Below are 21211 nucleotides of genomic sequence, written 5' to 3' on the forward strand. Positions count from 1 at the left end.
TACGTAGCATGTTGTGTCCTGAATATGTATGAAAAAGTCCACACTTCTCTTGAGGAGTGCAATACCTTACGAGTGTAGTCCAGTATTAAGGAAAATATTGTTCAGTCTTTGTAAATTTTGTTAAAAGTGAACAAGCTTCCAAGCAGTTTATTTAAAATATACTAACTACAGGAAAGGTGCTTGTTTTGTATCACAATATGAGTTTTAAAGCTATATTAAGAATAGTGGTGGAGAGTAGCCTCTCTGGAATGTGGATCATAACTTATTCAGTGTTAGAACTCTCTCTGAAGGTGGTTAGAAAAAGGAAAATCAGGAAGAGTGATTGGATTTACTTTATACAGGGTAATCTTAATAAATTTATCAAATCGTAACTTCAAGAAAGGTTTATATGGAAGTAAGTCAGAGACTTACAGTCAAACATCATCTGTGAATTGTCGATCTGAGCAATGACGCATTGTCATTTTTCTCAAATGAGCGTTTTTAAACTTAAACTTTAATAGGAAGTTATTTGAAAGATTTATGATCTTTTGTCTTTTGGTTAAAGGATCTGCAACAAATTTACACTCTGTGAGGGCAATATACTTAACTAAAAGAAGATTAATATGCAGTGAGGTGACAGCATTATGTATGGTCAACCAATAACTTCGTGAAAATATTTTGTTGTATTGGAAAACAATCTAAAATCTCAAGATAATAAGAATTCATACACCATCTATATAAATCTGCGGTACTTTTTAGCTATTGAAGTGTTATTGAACAGTGGAATGTGGTATTGAAAATTTTCAAATGCTATTTTTTCAGCTTAATTGAAGCAAAGCAGTTTGGTTATTGCAGTACACCATGACAAACTTTCGTAATATTGTACAAAAAGCAAAGGTTAGGTGACGACAAAGGGGCTGGCTATGTGGGTGGATGACAGATAATGCTATTCCAAAAGTCGTGTTGGTAGGAAGAGCACAAAGTAATTGTCCCTGGGGAAGATACGAACAAGATAGGAGAATGGACTGTGGGGAGATCTGCAACAGGTATGGTTTACAAGAAAATGAATTGATACTGCACAGTACAGGATGTGCTGGAGGCAGTTTGTAAGGTCGGTGCGTGGTCTACAGATCCCTGATCATTGGTAAGGCAATTAAGTAATTACATTGTTGCTCTATACTGAATAATTGTTTCTCTCTACTGAACAGTGAAGTTGAGGAAAATACAGCTGGAAGAGGATAGTTCATATTTGCACGGTAAGCAGTACTTATGTGACAGAGAGTAGAAAAGTTAAAATGCCGGTCTTAGGAAAGGAGTGGTATTATAGTAAGTGGAGTGTTCCACCTTGCTTTAACCACGTATTTCATATTCAAATTCGTAATGTGGTGATGAACATTCCTATGATTTACAGATCATTTATGGTGGATATTGCTGTCACTCAAAAGAAGAACTTGTACTAATTACAAAACTGATTGAATAAAATAATCTCTGTATACAAATAAATATATTGGCCACTTCATTAGATATGAATATAATGCATTAACATACACTGGCATTGTAATTGATGAGCCCTCTTTTCTTGCTTCTTGAATATTCATTTCTTCTTCTCTAAGTCCTGTAATATGTCATCACATGTGGTGTTGCCACTGGGTTCTGAATATTATTGCGTGTTAGTTTGACTGTTCTCAGAATGATATTTTCCACCTGAGTCTAGACACATTAACCCAAGCTTTGGAATGTAAAATAATTATTTTCTCTTAGTTGCACATTTGTTTTGCCAAAGTTAAATCAGGGCAAATTCCCCTAAATTTGTTGTGTGTAGTACAGAGAGGGATATGTTTATTCTTGAAGAATACGTTACATTCCGTGTCCAAAGGTACTCATTATGCTTCTTTGAAAGTGCCTCATAAAAAAATTTACTTTTATCTCTCTTCTTTTCATTAGTCATCCACATTAGCCAGAAATACGTCAGCTTAATTTTCATATTATGCTAAAATAGTTTTATTCCTTGTCAAAAATAGCAGCATTGGGTAGAAAAAAACTTTTTCAAGACAATGTATTTTATTTTCGTCGGTGGTACAGACACAAGTGTATTGCAGCATGTAAGAACAGTGTATATGAATGCTACTAAACCTCAGGTAGAAGCGAGCATTAACAGCAGAACATATTACACTACAGATAGATAATTCTTTTTCTTTTTTTGGTTGTTATAATAAATTATTCACAAGAAATTTACAACAGTTAGCATTGGGACCTTGTTACGATTGCTGGCTGCTGTGTAAGCAGTGGCAATGGTTGGCTCAACATCTGTAGCTACAGCAGCAAAGATTTAACCGTTAGCACATCACATTGCTTGCCCTCTCAGTATGAAAAAAGAAAAATGCATTTATGAAATATATTTTCATATAACATTGTATCACACAAATAAAATCATTTAAATTCACATAAACTATTTAAATTACTAGTATGCCATTTGGATTCAAGTACAACTGTGTTCACAGCTCCAATACCTTGTCACACTACTTGAACCTGCATCAAACCAGTCCTTAAGGTAAATAATGAGGAGCATCTATATAGTATAAATAAAGCTGATGTCAGAGACCCAAAGTATTTGAGTAAGTATCTATAAAATGATGAAGCTTCAGCAGCAAGTCTTCTGAGTACTCTTCTTTGGCCCTCTGTGGAATGATGAACTTTCTGTTTGAAGGATGACCACTCTAGAATATAATGCCACAATCTTCACACAAAGTTAATGTACTAAAATGTAAATACAACAGTGAAGACAAACTTAAAACATTGTGCTAAACAAGAGGTATTTCCTTTCTGCTCATATATTGTTGAAGTTAATTTTCTGTACCATTCATCTCCAAACCTGCTAGAGATTTAACTTTTGATTGTTTCAGGATGACAAAAAAGGCCAAGGAAGAGACCTTAATCCTGGCGATGACATCCTGTTAATCATTAGAGTGTATGAACCTTTCTCATCCGTTTCTGGCTCTCGGAAAATCAGGCCAATCACTTGCAGCCATGAGATAGCTGTTCTGGGCAACCAAACTCTTGATAAACTTAGAGATAAAATCATGTGTCCATCTGGGTTGGCAGTCGATGGTGACCTTAGTGAAAATCCTGAGAAGAGCTCGGATAAGGTTGCAAAGGTAAAACCTATTGATAAATGAAGTTTTTTTTTATCTAAATTGAAACACTTCAATTTGATAGATCTTCATATGCATCCAATCCTGTTCTTAATATATGATCCCTGAACAAATTATTTATATACTTACTAAAGATTTTGCATTATAGTTTTAAAATATACTAGACTGTTAAATCTTCTCATATGTACGTTTTCAGTAACTTTTCAATTCGGGACTGACATTTTAAAGCTGTAATTATATATTTTTTTTAAAAGTGCAAAATAATTTATGAGCGTAGGAAATAACATTTTGTGCTTCAAGGCATAGTTTAGTTTCTCTTGTCCTGCACTGAATAAAGAAAACAATGACAGTGATTAGTACCAAAATTAACAGTCTTTTTCATGGTGTCTTATTATCTTCTAATCCCAATATTCCAATGTTGATTGCTTTGTTTCCATGGTTTGTAATAATTTGTTCATTAAGCAATGGTATTGTGTTACTTTTACAATGGGAATGAAAAGTTCTTGATCTGGCATGAAAGACTTGTTAGATGAATGTGCACTTATTTTTAAACATAGTTCTCTTTTTGGACACTGCACTTTATCCACAGTTTTTCCAGTGAATGGATTTCATCCTCTGGGTGTAATAATGAAGGGTTTGTAAAATGTTCATGTTCAAAGAAATTTTGGCTGCTTGCCTGAAATGTATTTGCTTGAACATTCAGTTTGCTGGAAAAAATTTAAAATTGCAAATATTTATGTGTTAATGGATAACATCTTCAGTTGCTTCAAAACATTTTTCAGCTAGAAAATGAGGGAATCCTTCTAAGTGAAAGAGAGTCAAATTTCTCATTACTAAAGCATATACATCAACTGGAATGTACGGTACTGGACTACAGTATTTGACTGATGACATAACAGTGTTAAGTTATGTGGTATCACCGGTCTGTGGGTTATTTGAAGAGGGTGTTTGATTGTACATGATGCGGCTTTCTGGTGTGGAATTTCGAAGTTTTGAAACTTGTTTGTTGTGTTGTTATTTGTGAGTGGTTGCAATTATAGGTAGATAGTGGTGATTGCTTTGTTTTGTGGTTTGGAATTATTGGTACCTGTCATGGATGTGACAAAGAAATTCAACAGTCATTTTTGAATGCCATTATGGAAAATAATGTATTTGGTGTTAGGGATGATCGTTAGTAGACGAATTGTTTTTGATGGGTAAGCTGTGGTTTAAGGAGACTGAGTTTTGCAAGTAATGGTTGGAATGGATTTTCTTTTTTAGTTTTTATTGTTTTGTTTGTTAATTAATGGCGGCTTCTTTGTCTGAAGTGCAGACTGAAGGAAACTTGACATTATTAACTAGAGACTGAAGTAGCGCCTCTTTCAGTTAACATGCAAACTAGCATGGAGGATAAGTGGATTTGGTGAAGGTCCAATATTTATTGTAACCCATGGTGTATGTTAGGTTGGAATGTTACTGTTTGGTTGTGAGTTAGTGAAGCCAATGAAAGTGAATTGAAGAGGACAAGCTATGGTGACGGACTGATCCATAACACAGCCTGAGTTCTAGGTTAGTTTGGTAGTTAACTCGCAGCAATCACTTTTAAACTGATTGTTTCAGTATAAGATGCACATGGTATGGAGCCAGTCTGTGTCAAGGATGGGAGAGGGGGGGGGGGGGCACTTGAAGGGCGGTGGTTTTTGAAATGAAAGAGAGGAATAAAATAAACTTTTGACCGTGTTCCGACAGTGTGGTGTACCTGAGGGTTCATCCAGGTTTGACTGGAGGAGTGCCCACCAATCTCAGTGTTAGTGAAATGCGAGAATAGGAAGGGGAGAGAAATGTGATTACTGTTTGAACTAGGCAGTGGCCAGTCAGCGAGTGCACTGATATAGGCAGACGGCTTGAGGCCATCTGTTCTGTTTGAAAGCTATAAACTGAGATAGCAATTCCACTGAGTCTCCTCCCCAGGACATGCCCAGCAGGAACCATGTGACGCCTTTCTCACATGGCCCTGTTGGCTAGCCACTTGTGTTGAGTACTTTAGTGGATCCAGCAGAGGGCTGAAAGTGTACCCTGTTATCAAGTTTTGTGGAATTAACTGCTTCCATCTTGATGGACAGGCTGGTTTGTCATGTAGGTACTTTAAGAACTCATGCTGGAAACCTATGCTTGTAACTTGGTTGCAGCTACATGCATGAAAAAAAAATATCAATGAAGTGTCAATGAGTTACTCCTAATACCCAAAACTGGCTAGGGGCCTTGTACAATCCTTTTACCTTCTGTAAGGCTCACATTAGTGGGGGATCAAACTTTGTTGGGGTGTAACTCTATGGGAGAAATTTGTTACACTTGTTTGTTTTTATTGTTGTAAAGAAGGGCTCGTTCTACATCTGCATTTACATCTATACTCTGCAAATCACTGAGAAGCGCATGGTAGAGGGTATGTCCCATTGTACCAGTTATTAGGCTTTCTCCCCAGGATTAATACATCTGGGGTTGTAGCATATTCCTAGAGTCATCATATAAATCCAGGTTTTTGAAACTTTGTTTACAGATTTTCTCAGGATAGTTTAATTTTATCTTCAAGAGTCTTTCAGTACAGTTCCTTCAGTATCTCTGTGACACCCTCCCATAGATCGAACAAAGCTGTGACCATTTATGCTGCCCTTCTCTGTATATACTCAATAACCCCTGTTAGTCCTGTTTGGTATGGGTCCCACACACTTGAGCAATATTCTAGAACCAGTCTCATGAGTGATTTCTAAGCAATCTGCTTTGTAGACTGCTGGCACTTGCCCCATATTCTACTATATTCTACTAATAATCCGAAGTCTACTACCTGTTTTACCCATGACTGAGCCTGTGTGATCATTCCATTTCACATCCCTACAAAGTGTTACACAAAGGTATTTCTGAGATGGCTGATTCCAAAAGTGACTCATTGGTATTATAGTTATATGGTACTACATTTTTTTTTTTCATTTTGTGAAGAGCACAATTTTACATTTCTGAACACTTAAGGGGTGTAGGACTTCAAATGGGCCGACTTGGAGCAGGAGAGGCATCACAGGACATTTTAATAACCAGTGTCTATACTTTAACAAATAAATTCATAAAACTTTGTCAGCATCACCAGGAAGGATTCAGGATTCACACTCATTGCAGTGGAAGTTCAAAAACATAACAAAATAAATTTTTTTACGTGTCAAATTTCATCATCTTTTTCACTTGCTAATGGCAGCATTTGTTGCTATAGGTACACTTTTCTTCATAAATTAGAGAGATTCTTCAATGAATTTTGCACGGCATAAATACATACCATACTTACAGGTGTATGAAACTCCAGAATTTATTTAATTTATCAAAAACGAATGAGCTGTTATATTTTAAACTTCATGTTTAGAAAAAAACACAAGTTTTATAGTTAATTACCTTGATTTCTACCACAGTTTTTAATAGATTTTGAAAATCCTCAAGTTTCATACACCTTTAAGTATGGTTTGTATGCTGTGCAAAATTCATCGAAGAATCTCTCTTACTTATGAAGAAAAGTGTACCTATAGGAACAAATGCAGCCATTAGTAAGTGAAAAAAAATGATGAAATTTCACATGTAAAAAAAAAAAAAAATAAAATAAAATAAAATAAAATAAAAAAAATAAAAAAATAAAATAAAATAATAATAATAAAAAAAACCATTTGTTATGATTTCGAACTTCCACTGCTATGAGTGTGAATTCTGAATCCTTCCTGGTCATGCTGACAAAGTTTTATGAATTTATTTGTAAAAGTATAGACAGTGGAAATTAAAATGTCCTGTGGTGCCTCTCCTGCTCCAAGTCAGCCCGTTTGACGTCCTACCCCCCTTAAAGCAAGTTGCCAGCACCACTGTGAACCCTAATCAAGATCTAACTGCATATTTATGCAGCTTCTTTCAGACAGTACTTCATTATAGATAACTGCATCATCTGCAAAAAGTCTTAAAATACAAATTACTGCTCAGAATCACAAAAATTTAGTAAATCCCAGTTGTCAGAATATAGACCTAACATGGTACAATCCAAAAATCTCTATTCACTATGGGATTTAACTAATGTCTCAGAAGTTTGTTCAATATACGTAACTCTTGCTTGATTCAGTCATGCCAAAATACAAGAGTATAAAAGCTTTTACTTAGTGCAGAAACATAAGGATAATATTCCTATTTAAAATGACGGAAACACTCCATGTAAGATGAAGTTTCCGATTGTAGATGTAACCCCCGTAAAATGTTTATTTAACTAGCACATCTAGCTCAAAAGCAAAATGTAGCTATAACTACAACTTTTGGGTACACATGTGTGATTAACGTTAGGAGTGGTACCTTCCGATAGTTTTAAGATGTTATTTACAATGATGTGTGACTCAGATACAATTAATGTTAGTGAGACTTCCAAAGTTAAGAGCAGGACTGGTACTGAACAAGAACTATAACATAAAGTCATTGGTAGGTCAATCAGCAGTTTACTAATTATGCTCAAGAAAAATAAATGGACGTTTACTACCAATGGTAGAACCACAAGAGAGGACTGCTAGAGGGATGCTGCAACAAGGGAGGCTCATTGCCTCAAAATTATGGATGTAAAGGTGCGAGAGCAAAACTGGTATTGCCAGAAGAGTTCAGCCTGCACTATCCTTTTTCAGCCAAAGTAGAAATAAACAATAGCATCAGTGACACAGAAGGTGGATAAGAATTAGACACAGGAGGGTGAAAATAAGCTGGAAATGACACATCAAGTTCGGCAGAGCAGTCTGTTGTGGTCTTGTCCTCTCAGCAGCAGGAAAAAAATTGTGCCACAGAAAATGAGCCCAAACTAGTTCTGTCCTATCTTGGGTTAAGTCCCTCATAACTAATGAGGAAGGGAACAACTCTGAAAATGAATTTGAATGAATCCTGAATAAAATACACAATTAAATCCTACATATGGATCTAGAGTAACTAACATTGTAACCTCAGTTGGAAAAACAGCATTATACATGAGCCAGATCATCTTATAAAATGCCACTCTCGCAACTTGAGTACAATCACATGGGAAGACTAAAACCATGGTGTCTTTATATGGTCTTAAAACAAAAACCCACTTTACCACTGCTGTGTTGTTTGCTGGTCAAGACTGGATAGACTGCATCAGTGTTTCAAGATATAATAAATTAGCATAAGTATGCATAATTGTACAGAACAAATTTGCATAAAGGTTTTAAACTTTCAGTGTGCTGATGATTTTGGAGGCTGCAGGCACAAGTGTTTTGCCACAGGGGGCGCTGCAAAGCCCTTGAGGCTCTCACGTCTGTGGAGCAAGGTGTCGAAGGGGCAGACACTACACATAGTGGTTGCAAATGATACTAATAGGAAAGATGAAAGAAGACAGATGGGATAGTGACACAAAATCAGTGGGGAAGCAAATGTCACAAACAGCTGAAATACGCTGTGTTAGCCAACCATGTCTTGCTAGTCACAAGTCGCTGGACATTAATTGAAAGCCCTACCCAAGAATCATAAAAATGTAATTTCATAAAATACAAATGTACTCAGATATTTGCATAAATCATCCTCCATATTTCCTTTGTAATCACAGAACCCGCAAACATATAGTTAAAGTTGAGCCATTGTAGGAAGAAGAGTCTTATCTAGCCACATAGTAAAAGTGCTAATTGTTCTTTTGAGAAACAATATTTCTTTCTATTTTGGCTCATCAGAATATAACTTAAAATAGTAAGATTAATAAACAAATATTTCCTAGCAAATCATTTAGCACCCTCAAAACTAGAGCTTCTGTATACCAATAAATTTAGCTTCAAATTTCAACTCCAACAAAGTCACTTAAAAAGTAACACACAGAAAACTTGCATCTATAACTAAAGCCATTCACAGGAAGTGTCTTTTCCTCTGTACCTTATCCAATAGCAGATCGACATAGAACATTGTGGTGTGACACTATGTCTGTTGGGTGGCGAGTGATGGTAGTATGGTGTATGTGGATGGCACGAGCCAGGTGGCAGCTGCTGCCACAGTGATGAGGTGCAGTATGTCCCCAGCGTTGAGGATCAACACCATGATACTCATGTAGTAGAGTAGGTGGGGTATACCAATGAATAGGAGGCAAATGGCTGCGCAGCCATAAGTAACAGTGATATGGTGCTGCCCAGCTGAAGGTGGTACAACTCTGGCCATTATGGACTGCACAACTAGGAATGAAACAACTTGGTCAGTAGGCAGGCAGCATGGTGGATGGCAGCAGGGCAGCAAGACCAGCCACATGGTAATCGACTAGCGAGTGGTACTGCTGGGCCCAACTACAAGCTCAATGGGAAAGACTGGCAGGCAGAATGTGGGCTCAGCAGGTGGATGACATGCAGCTAGTGGGTGACACTTTTGGGATACAGAACAGAGGTATATGAGTCACACCGACCGTAAACAGTGCTCATGTGCTTCGAAAGGCTGTGAAAGTGGCATACACCCAGCGCATGATTTGCATTCTGCAAACATGCAGCCAGCTCAGCGACGTGTTGTGCTTGGCAACAGGGGAGCTCTGGCCAGCTAAAGCAGTCATAGAGTACCTGTGAGTCCCAGACTGGTATGCAGCCCAGGTGCACTTGTCAAGACTCTGATCGTGCTGGTGGGCAGGCAAACTGGACTTTGCTCATGGCACATTGGAATACATTGATGGGGCGTGCTCCGGACAGTGTGGCAATGCACAGCCACGCCTCTAGCCTGTGTGATCTAACTGTGGAAACTCTTTGTAACTGGGCACATAGTGATGAAAGTACACCAAAATCCAGTCTAAATGTTAGCAAAATACAGGAATAGGAAGGGAAGAGAAAGGTGGTTCATGTTTGGACTAGCCAGTGGCCAGTAGGAGAGAGCAGAGACAGAGGCAGACAGCATGAGGCCATCTTCTCCATTGTGAAACTAGGAACCAAGGGAGCGACTTCACTTCCCTCTGCTCCCCAGCCCAGGACACGGCCAGCAGCAGTCAAGTGACTCCTTTCTCACACCTCCCTATTTTCTTGCAAGTGGTGTCTGTACGTTAGTGCATTCAACAAAGGGCAGAATGTGTTCCTTGTCAGCGGCTTTCACTGAAGGATAGGATGGTTTGTCATGTAGACATTGCAAGAACTAATGCTGGAATGTACATCTATAGCTAGGTTGCAGCTGCGTACATGAAAGGGAATTTTAAATTATCAGTAAAGTATTTGTGAATTACTCCCATTAACCCAAACTGGCGAAATGCCATGTACGTTTCGAAAAAATTATGGGTGTTTTCAGAATGTTCTGGTTTCAGAGGTGGTAGTTCGATAGGAGCCTGAGAGTACAGCTTATTTTATGGAACACTCCGTTTTATATGACAGCATTCTGCACAATTATATTTAACTAGCTGAGTACACGGATTTGCCTGGGTATGTTTGTATTTCAGTGTTTTATTGGCCCAGATCCTCCTTGCCCCACTTCCCTCCCTTTCTCTATCCCGCTTCTCTTCTTCCCTCTCACTGTCAATCTGCTCCTTCCCTCTCTATTTATTTGCTTCTTCCCCCTCTGTCCATATGCTCCTTTTCCCTTTGTCCATTTCCTCCCATCTCCAAGCCCATCTCCTCCTCCCCTCTCTTTGCCTCTCTCCCCCTCTCCAAGTCCATCTTCTCCTTCCCCCTCTCTAAACATTTTCTCATCCCACTCTTTCTGTCAGTCTTCCCCCCCCCCCCCCACTCTGTCCATCTCCTCCAACTCTTCTTCCCCCTCCCTGTCCATCTCCTCTTCCACCACCCCCTCCCCCGTCCTCTGTCCATCTCTTGTTCCTTCCTTACTCTGTCCATCTCCTCTTCCTTCTCCTTCTCTTTCTCTACTCTTGTCTTTCTGCTCCTCCCCCCTCTGCCCTCCTGCCCCTTTCTCTTCTGTCCATCATCTCCTCACCCCCTGTCTGTCCTCCTTTCCCCTCTCTCTGTCCCTCTCCTCCTTCCCCCTTTTTCTGTCCATCTCTTCCTCTTTCCTCTCTCTTCCTTCAACTCCTTCTTCTCCCCCCTCTCCATCTCCCCCTCTTCCCTTTCTCTGTTTCCTCCTCCCCCTCTGTCCATCTCTTCCTCCTCCCTCTCTTTGTCCATCTCCTCCTCTCCCTTCTCTCTGTCCATCTCCTTCTCTTTCCTTTCTGTCCATTTCCCCCTCCTCTCTCTCTCTCTCTCTCTCTCTCTCTCTCTCTCTCTCTCTCTCTCTCTCTCTCTCTGTCCATCTCCTGCTGTCCCCTATCTGTCTCTTCCTTGCCCCTCTCTGTCTGTCCATCTCATCCTACCCCCTTCTCTCTCTCTCTCTCTCTCTCTCTCTCTCTCTCTCTCTCTCTCTCTCTCCCCCCCCCCCCTCCATCCCCCTCCCCCCTCTCTCCATGTTATCACCCCTACCCCAATAGGAGGTTGCTGGTCCATACTCTCCAGTATTTCTTTCCAGATAGAAATATGTGTTCCAAGTTCAGTTGCAATTGATCCAGAGGTCTAGTTCGTGATCTCCTCGGGAGGTATCTTCTTCCTGTCGATTAAATTTCGCGTCTGTAGCACGTCATCTTCGTGGTGTAGCAATTTTAATGGCCAGTAGTGTAGCTTTGGGGCAAAGAGGAAAAGGTGTCATAACAATTGCTGTGGGAAAAAGGAACATCTATGACATTCTAGATGGGTAGTTGAGCTACCGGCAGTTTTATATTGCCAGTATAACAGTTGATGTGTTGGCCATTCATCTTCCCTGCAACTGATGTTGCTTGATCATTCCATTTCAGATCACTTTGCAAAATTATGCTTAGATATTTAACTGATGTGGTAGTGAAAAGCAGTACAATGCTAATACTTTATTCAAACATTGCGGGATTGATTTTCCTACTCACCTTCATTAACTTACACTTTCTCATGTTTAGAGCATGCTGTTGTATTGTATTGTATTGTATTTTATTTTATTAATCCAGGCAATCATAGTATTGTGTAGTTCTACTTATGATATTGGATAGGTCAAGAGAGCATATTTACAAGTAATTTTTACAAATTGATTTTTGCATTGTTTTGTAGTGAGGAAATTATCTATCTTAAACAACACAGTCAACACAAATCATAGAATTGTACGGTTGCACATAAGATATTGGATAGACAGGTCAAGAGAACATATTTGCAAGTAATTTTTTATAAATTGATTTTACATTATTTTGTAATGAGGAAATTGTCCATCTTTAACAAAACAGTAAATACAAATGTTGTATAGTAAAATACAAACAGCCAGTACAAATGTATTAGTAAAATAATCCAGTATATTTCATAAACATGCACAATATATAATAATCCAGTATATTTCATAGACATTCACAGTATATAATTTTCAGACCTGACTGAAAATTTATTATAATATTTTACAATTTTAACCCCTTTTCAAAAAAAAGGGTCAACTGCATAAAAGCATTGGTCCAAGACATATTTTTTTAACTTATGTGTGAAGGCTCTTGGGTTCTTTGTTGCTTTGATTTCATTTGGTAAATTATTATACATTTGTATCCCAACATTTAAAACACTTTTTTGGTAGCCGGTAGTTCTGGACTGAAACATACGTAGGTCAGATTGCTGCCTTGTTGCATAGTTCTGAATATCTCCATTGAATTTTAATGTGCAGTCATTGTTAGACAGGTATGGCTTGACAAATGAGACGATATTATAAATGTCAGCAGAGGGCAGTGTCGTAATGCTATTTGTTTTGAAATGTTGTCTGTATGATTCGTTATGTCTTAGATTACATATTATGTGTATTGCCTTTTTTTGCATATTGAAAATATATCCACCCCCAGGTGAGTTCCCCCAAAATATGATTCCATACGGTAATGTAGAATGGAAGTAAGCATAATATACATGTATGACAACAGGTTTTGTGACTGATTTTTTGAGTATCCTTAAAATGTAACACACAGTTGATAGCTTTTTTGAGATATAATTTGTGTGCATCTCCCACTTAAGATTTTCTTCAAGCCATATGCCAAGAAACTTGACAGAGTCCTCACGTAAGTTCTTGGTTATTTAGGATCACATTGGGAATTTCTTGTTTTTGGTATGAGAGTCTGAAGTTGATGTACGTTGTTTTCTGTGTATTTATAATCAGTTTGTTCTCGTTGAACCATTTGCTGAGTGATGACATAAGTGGTTTAATTTTTTGGTTGTGATCCTCTGTATCAGTACCTGTTATTAGTATACTCGTGTCATCGGCAAATAATGTGGTATGTCCTGTAGCAAGCTTCGTGCTTATGTCATCAATATATAGCAGAAATAGTATGGGTCCCAGGATTGAGCCTTGTAGCACACCATATCTAATAGGCATTGTGTCAGAGGGGTTGACAGTACATTGATGGGTGGTTATATTCTTTTTTTTTTTCAAAATTGATTTCAACTTTTTGTAATCTGTTTGACAGGTAAGATTCCAACCATTTGTTTTCAGTTCCTCTTATACCTTTATTTGCTAGCTTCTTAAGGAGTGTGGTATGGTCAGTTACATCAAAGGCTTTGGATAAATCTAAAAAGATACCAGTAGAGATTTCCTTATTATCCAGTGCTTTCAAGTTTTTGTTGAAATACTCATAAATAGCTGTGGTGGTCGTCTTTTGTTTTCTAAAACCATGCTGGTGTTTTGTTAATAAGGATAGTTTATTAGTAAAGTCTTCCAATCTGGTGTAAAATAATTTTTCAAATATTTTTGAGAATGAGCTGACTTGTGCTATGGGCCTGTAATTGGCTACATAATTTTTAGAGCTCTTTTTGTGAAGTGGGGTAATTTTAGAAGTCTTTAGTAGGTCAGGGAAAACTCCATTTGTAAAGGATGCATGTATTATGTGGGTTAGCGGTTCTACAATGAATTCTCCACATTTCTTATCAATTAAATCAGGAATGTTGTCACTGCCACTGGAGTACTTATTCTTTAGTCCTTTTAGAGCTGTATGTACTTCAATATTGGAGACTTTGTGAAGAAACATTGATGCCTGTACTGGTATGGTTTCCATTAGCGTTTGGTGTTGAGTATTTAGTCTGTGTCAATTTTTCTTTATCAGGTTTTCTGCTATTTTGCTAAAATAGTCATTAAAACCATTTACTATTTTGTGGGGATCTGATGTGACTTCATCATTTAGGTTTAGTTTTAATGTTTTATTTATAACATGCTGCTTACTGTTTGTTTCATTTTTTACAACTGTCCACAAGCCTTTCATTTTATTGTTAGATTCCTTTATAAATTTATCATTGTATAATTTTTTTGCATGTTGGATTACTTTTCTGTAGATTGCAAAATAGGTCTTACAATATGACGTAAACTGATCATCGGTTTCATGGTGTTTCATGTGATTTTTTAAGTCATGCTTTTTTTAGCTGGAGATCCTTATCCCTTTTGTTACCCATGAGTTTGTGTGTTTGTTTCTGATTTTCCTGGATTTCAGTGGAAATGCAGTATTGAAGTGGTGGAGAAATGTTTCATGGAAGGAATTAAATATATAGTTTACACCATTTTCTTTCTAGACCTCTGCTCACTTTTCAGCCCTTAAAAGATAGTTAAAAAGCCTTATACTATCATCATTAAATTGCCTTTGCATTTTAGTTTTTGTGGGATTTTGTCTTACGGAGAATTCAAAGTCTGTTTCTATGGGCATATTATTGTTCTTTGTGAGGCTTTTGTAGCTTTATTTTTTTTTTTGACATAGATTGCTGTACCACCCACCCTTACTTTTGTTCTGACAAGAATAACCAGCTAGAGTAAATTCACCAAGTGGCGTTTTTTTAAATTTTGTCTTCTATTAACCAGTGTTCAGTAATACAGAGAACATCTAAGTGTGACTTTGTTTTTTGGAAGAGATCTATTTCTAGTAACTTATTAAACATTGACTGCACATTATGGTGTAATATTTTAAAGGATAATAGTGACTGTTTTCCAATGGAATGATTTTTGACACCACTCACCGGGTTTTCTTGTAGTTTTGGTTCATGAAGATTTTGCTCTACATCTGTTTTCCTTTGTTTTGCTGCTAGCAGGGAGCTACTGGTGTTTTTGCCCATAAAAATCCTGGCTGTAGGCTAGAGGTCTGCATTTTCATGTTGAAGATCTTGTCACTGTTTCCAGTGGTACTGATTTGGAGTGTGGCTGCAAATTTTGTGCTGTTTCCACTTGGATGTCATGGGCTAACTAATTTGTGGCACTTGATGAGATTTTTGCACAGGATGTTGGTGGTGACTTGGTGCTGACTGTAGATACCTTATTCTTTTCTAATACTGTTTCTGATATTTTTCTTGATGATCCTGACTGCATATTCACTTTTGTTGTTGTTACTGATGGCTCTTCAGCTCCTGGTGTTGCTGTTGTTTCAGCTGCAGTATTGATCATTCTTCTGAGATTGTCCATCAAATTAGCTTCATTCGACCACAGATATGTTCGACGTCGTGGTGTAACACGTTTTATGGCACTTCTTGTTACCAGTGGACTTTTGATGGCATTCAGCAGATTAACACACAGTTTCTTTTTCCCATTTTTATGTAAGTGAAGCTCATGCCTAGTGAAGTCTTTCCATAGGAGGAAGCTATTTACATCTAGAATTCTGATGTGTTCACTGTAAGATGCCTTCTGCTTCAAGTAACTGTTCATTTCAAAGAGTTTGCAGTTTTCATTTGGCATGTCATATCTATATGGTATTGTGCATAGAATTAGTTGTGTGTGCCTAGTTTTTGCAAAAGTTTCATCTAGTGATGTCATAAAACCGTGTTTTGATTCATTAATATCATTTGCAGCAGCTAAGATGACAACATAATCATTTTGTCCTAGACTATACATTTTGTTTTGTATACTGCATGTTGCTTCTTTGAATATAGCACTTGACTTTATCAAAGATGTAAATTTATAGCTGCTTGTTGAAATTTCGTTCAGTATTTTTGCACAGTTCCTACCATGACTATCTGAAAGTAACAGTACCTGTTTTTTATTATTTGTAAGCTTACTCATGTTCGTCTTTGTTTTCAACTTACTGCAGTCAATTTTTTAAACCATTTTTGAATTACATACATGAGAAGTGTTCAGAAGCACCTTGTAGTTTACCTTTGTTTACTGTTCCACATTTTTCATGTTCACTCTTCTTCAATGGAGCGTCATTTCAAATTTCTAACTTTTTCGTTATGTGGCAGTTCAGAAAGGTTTTTGATCATGCTTTCCAGTAGCAGAGCATGTTCTCTTGTAGCTTGGAGTTCTTTATGCAGTGTTTCTAATACATTGGTTTCACGATTTTCACAATATGTTCCAGTCACAGATAGATAACCGTTGCACTTTGTTCCACAAGCACACGATATGTTTTCAAGATTTACTTTCACAAAGCAGTGTGGATGATACCACATATGCATCACTGGGCATGTTCTAATACCACATTTTACTATTTTATCACACAATATGCGCTTTGTCCGTCACACCAAATAGAAATTTGAACAGTCGTCCTCTATCTTCAATAGTCACCCAAAGGCATCCCAGTTCCAAAATTTCATGCATTCACAGATTATGCCCCCATCATTCGGCAACCAAGTCAGCCTGTGTCTCTCTCGACTGGAATTATGTGAAGTAAATGGCTGAAAGTGTGCAAATTGTTGTAGCACAGTGAATAAGGCAACAAATTGCTGTTTCAAAGGTGCGCAAAACAACTGACAGTGACATTTATACTTTTTCTTGTCACAAATAATTCACCATTTGTTCTTGAATCTGTAGTGATTTCTGAGTGTGTGGTCAGGCAAAACTCTAAGAGCACAACTTAAATTACTGTGAATGAAACTAGCAGCATTTGTTTTCATACTTTAGCTTGTCACAAGTATTTATCTGCGATCAAATCCTTAGCAACAGTAGACAGAGATGAATGGTTCCCACCACAATATTTTCAGACTATTCCACCATATACGAAACATTTTGATTCATCAGATACATGCTTTAAACTACAATGAACTTCTATAGCTGCACTTGCCACACATTCCCGAAAAGGGAATTTTGTTTTTATGAACCAAATCGTTGATGTATCATATAGGGAAGTATGGTTACTTCATCATTTGGATCTCTAGGGGTGAGTTACAACCATGTTCTATGCATGTTCTTATTCTTTGTCAGGGCAACATGGATTCTTTTTGCCCACTCTCTGCTGCCGTGTGTGCGCAGTTCTCATCTCTCCGCTGCTCCGCCTCTATGCGCGGAAGCACCGTCTTACATGACGTGAACTGTAGAAGGGTAATATTTCTTCCAAGTGGATGGGGTAATGATGAGAAGCCCCTTCAGTAGCAGATCTGTTTATGTTATGGAGAACATAGAGATTTTGGCATTGACATGACTCCCACAATTGTTAATTGCTTTTATTGCTATGTCAACAACCTTTTTGTTTCTCACCTCATGGACATGAAAAACTGAGAGAGGTCCAGGAAAACCTCAATAGTATTCAAGCAAAAATTCACTGGAAGCTACCACAGACACCTTAAAATTTACAAGATAACTGAAGCTGTGGGTGTTCTCATAGTTGTCTCATACACAATGGCCTTCAAGTAACTTGGGCTACAGTAGTGCACCACAACTTGGAGTCTTGGAGCTCCTTAACATGCTCAACTGCCAAACAACCAAAGGATGTCTCATCCGTAGTGAGTAAAGGAAACTTATGCTATCAGTTTGCTCTTGACCACCACCATGTACCACAAAAGAAAAGTATTCTGAAGACCCTTTCATAGAGTTGAAGGTGTCCTGAATAACGAAAATCTGCTCTATGAACTGAGCCATGTAGAAAAAGGTCTTCCCCTACAATGGATACCACTACCGACAAATTTTACATGCTGTTTCAGGTGAGACATGTAACAAAACACACCCAAAGAACAGAAGAATTTGTGACATTTTATTTCTCAGTAATGAAAGGAAGATAATAGGACTAAAAATGCCCAGTGTATGTAAGATAGTTTGTGAGTATGTCTACTGTTACACTGGACAGTCAGTGTACACTTTAGAACAATGCCAGCTAGAACATGAGGGAAGTTTCAAGTTTTAGGAACTGTACACTGAACTGCATCCAGTGATTAATTCATGGATGAATGTTTTCTGGTATAATGCAATAAGAAAACTGACTGAAATTAAAATCTTGGAGAAAGATCTCAGTAAAGACAGTGGCTTGAACTCTGTACAGGGGGGGGGGGATATAGCTATTGCAAGGTTGAAGTGAATGTGGCAAGTGAGGGATGTAAGTTTTGATTTATTTGGTGATGGTCTGAACATTAGTGACATTGCAGCTGGTATTCCAACTAATAATGATGATGACATCAGTGACACCACAGTCAGTTACTAGTTGACAATGTCCAAGGAATGGCCAGCACAAAGCTCATTGGAATTGTCACTTGAAGTGGGTGGAAGAAGACTTTTTAAATTCATATTGACAGAAGTCCATATGTTCATATGAAACCAGTTTTATTTTTTATTCCAGTTGGTTCTTGCCAAGCCCATTTCTATTTGTTTTCTTTTTGCTGAATGTGTTAAAGAACCATTAAATGATTTTTGTCCTAGTTTTACACTAATTATAGTGTGATTTGCATTCAGTGTACAGGGGTCAACGAGAATGTGGAAGTGCCATTCATGTTTGAACATAAATGGAGATGCTAGCAGGTAGTACGGCTGTATTTGACCATGAACAGCACCAGTGCAATCTCCTTAATGGCAAGTATCAGCTGTGGTCAGAACAGTGTTTTGTGTAGTTGCACGTGCGTTATGTTGGAGCTCAGTGGATTCAAACATTGGGAAATTGTTGGTGCTTTTATGGTAGGTGCTTCTGTAACCAAGCTAGCTGAAATGTTGGTGTTAAAGAAGATTTGGTATGAAAGAATTATACTGAATACAGGGAAAGCAGAAAAACATCATCCGCTAAGTCAAAATGGAAGTGCGTGTTGAGTAACAGTGACAGGCAGATGGCTATTGTAGAGGGTTATTATGAAAAATAAGAGGATGACAGTTGCAAATAACATGAAGGCAGCTCCACAAGCAGGGAACTGCAGAGCAAGGTGGAATTCTAAAACTACACATCAGTGACATAAGCACCTGTAACAGGAAAGTATTGTGTGAAAGCCATAAAAACCCGAATAGTCTTGTTTCAGTCTGTTTCAAACTTATGGTCAAGTTGACATCCCAAGAATTAAACATGGCAGAATTCCAGTGATGATTTGGAAGCTATATCATGGAATTCAATGGCCCCATGGTTATTCTGTGAGGTCTCGTTACTGTAAAGGATTGTTGACCATTTTGGATGATCAGGTCCATCCTATGGTACAGCGTTTGTTCCTCTATAGTGAAGCTATTTCCAAGGATGATAGGGCCCCTGTTCATGTAGTTTGCGCTGTCCAGAACAGGTACTGTGAGCATGAGGATGTATTGTTGCATTTCCCCTGGCCACCACGGCCACCGGATCTCAATATTATTAAGCCTTTGTGGTCTACTTTCAAGAGAAGAATGTGTGATCATTATCCACCTCCATCATCATTACCTGAACTTGCCACTATCTTACTGGAAGACTGGCATAAGATGCTCTTCAAAACCATACAGGATATATATTTATCTAGATGAGTGGAAGCTGTTTTGAATGCCAATGGGTACCTGCACCATATTAAGAATGATAATGTGTTGTGTTTTTTGGTGTTTCCCAATTTTTGTCAACCCTCCCATTAAATGCTGGTCTGGATTTAAGAGCGTCATAAGGTAAATTTATACACAATTAAGAGAGAAAATGGATAAAAGAAAATGCTAAATGGAGTCAAGGAGTTCTGTTTTGTGTTGAGCGAAGGCTAAGGAAAATTTATATCCAGTGGGACAAGTGCATAGCAAGACTACAGTCAGATGTAAATGCTTAAAGAAAATAAAAATGAAAATGAAAGTTATGAAGCAGAGGAAGAACAAAGAGATATAAGAAAAATGAAATGACTACTGACTATTATAGACTATATAGTGGAAGCACAGAAAGATGGGTTGAGACATAGAGATGAACTGGAACATACTGACTCAGATTATGAAATGGCATTGTTTGCCGGAGTATGAAAATACACACAAAGCTCCATTAGAATCCATTTTGAACTCTGCAGCGGAGTTTACGCTGATATGAAACTTCCTGGAAGTTTAAACTATGTTCTGGGACTCGCACCTGCTACATAACTTGCGCAGGCTGACACTGGGGTTACAGGGTGTGTCAGGCGGAGCATGTGAGGTAAACGTAGATGAAAGAAAGGGTGAAAGAAGGAAGGGCAAGTTCTAGGATAGAGTGGAACAGCAAGGAAATAAGATACGAATCACCGTCTAGAGAAAGCTTCTCCAGGCGCAGTAATGCATTATGAAACTTCCTGGAAGTTTAAACTATGTTCTGGGACTCACACCTGCTACATCACTTGCGCAGGCTGACACTGGGGTTACAGGGTGTGTCAGGCGGAGCATGTGAGGTAAACGTAGATGAAAGAAAGGGTGAAAGAAGGAAGGGCAAGTTCTAGGATAGAGTGGAACAGCAAGGAAATAAGATACGAATCACCGTCTAGAGAAAGCTTCTCCAGGCGCAGTAATGCAGTATAGTAATTTAGTGCCAATGTCTTACTTGTAGTTATTATCAGTGTGTTGTTTGAACCGAAATAGAATGTTGTGCTCACAGAATTTGTACAGGTGATTCACATACAGTAGAAATATAAGAGGTCCCAGCACAGAATGAGGTTGTTCTGCTGCCATATTTGTATCTCCTTCCCTTGCTATCTCACCACATTGTAGCCCTTCCCTCTCCCTTTGCTACCTCCCAGTTCATCTCATTACTCCTCCCAATGGCAACCCTCACTGTAGTTGGGCCACAGGACTAAAGTGGAATGAGAACATATTGTTAAAGCAGAAAGATAGATATAAGGAAGTGGAAGGATTTCCAGCTATTTAAAGAGTGCTCTATAGGCTACAGGTTTTGTTTCATCCCACATCTTGCATTACTCTTACTCTTATAATCCTTTTTTGTAGTCAAAAGGGCTTTTGGTTGTTAAATTCAGTTGCGAGTCATATAGGCAGAGTATACA

The 21211-nt window shown here is 38.1% G+C and overlaps 1 protein-coding gene across 1 annotated transcript in view; it reads left to right on the plus strand.

Moving 5' to 3' along the window:
- The window catches only part of LOC124799149, a 162484-nt gene that overhangs the window by 81119 nt on the left and 60154 nt on the right, over nt 1-21211 (plus strand). The window contains exon 3 of the mRNA XM_047262687.1: nt 2883-3134. Coding sequence (XP_047118643.1) covers nt 2883-3134 — 252 coding nt within the window. The remainder of the gene's footprint in view (nt 1-2882; nt 3135-21211) is intronic.

This window comes from Schistocerca piceifrons, chromosome 5 (genome assembly GCF_021461385.2).
Source record: "Schistocerca piceifrons isolate TAMUIC-IGC-003096 chromosome 5, iqSchPice1.1, whole genome shotgun sequence".
NCBI lineage: Eukaryota > Metazoa > Arthropoda > Insecta > Orthoptera > Acrididae > Schistocerca > Schistocerca piceifrons.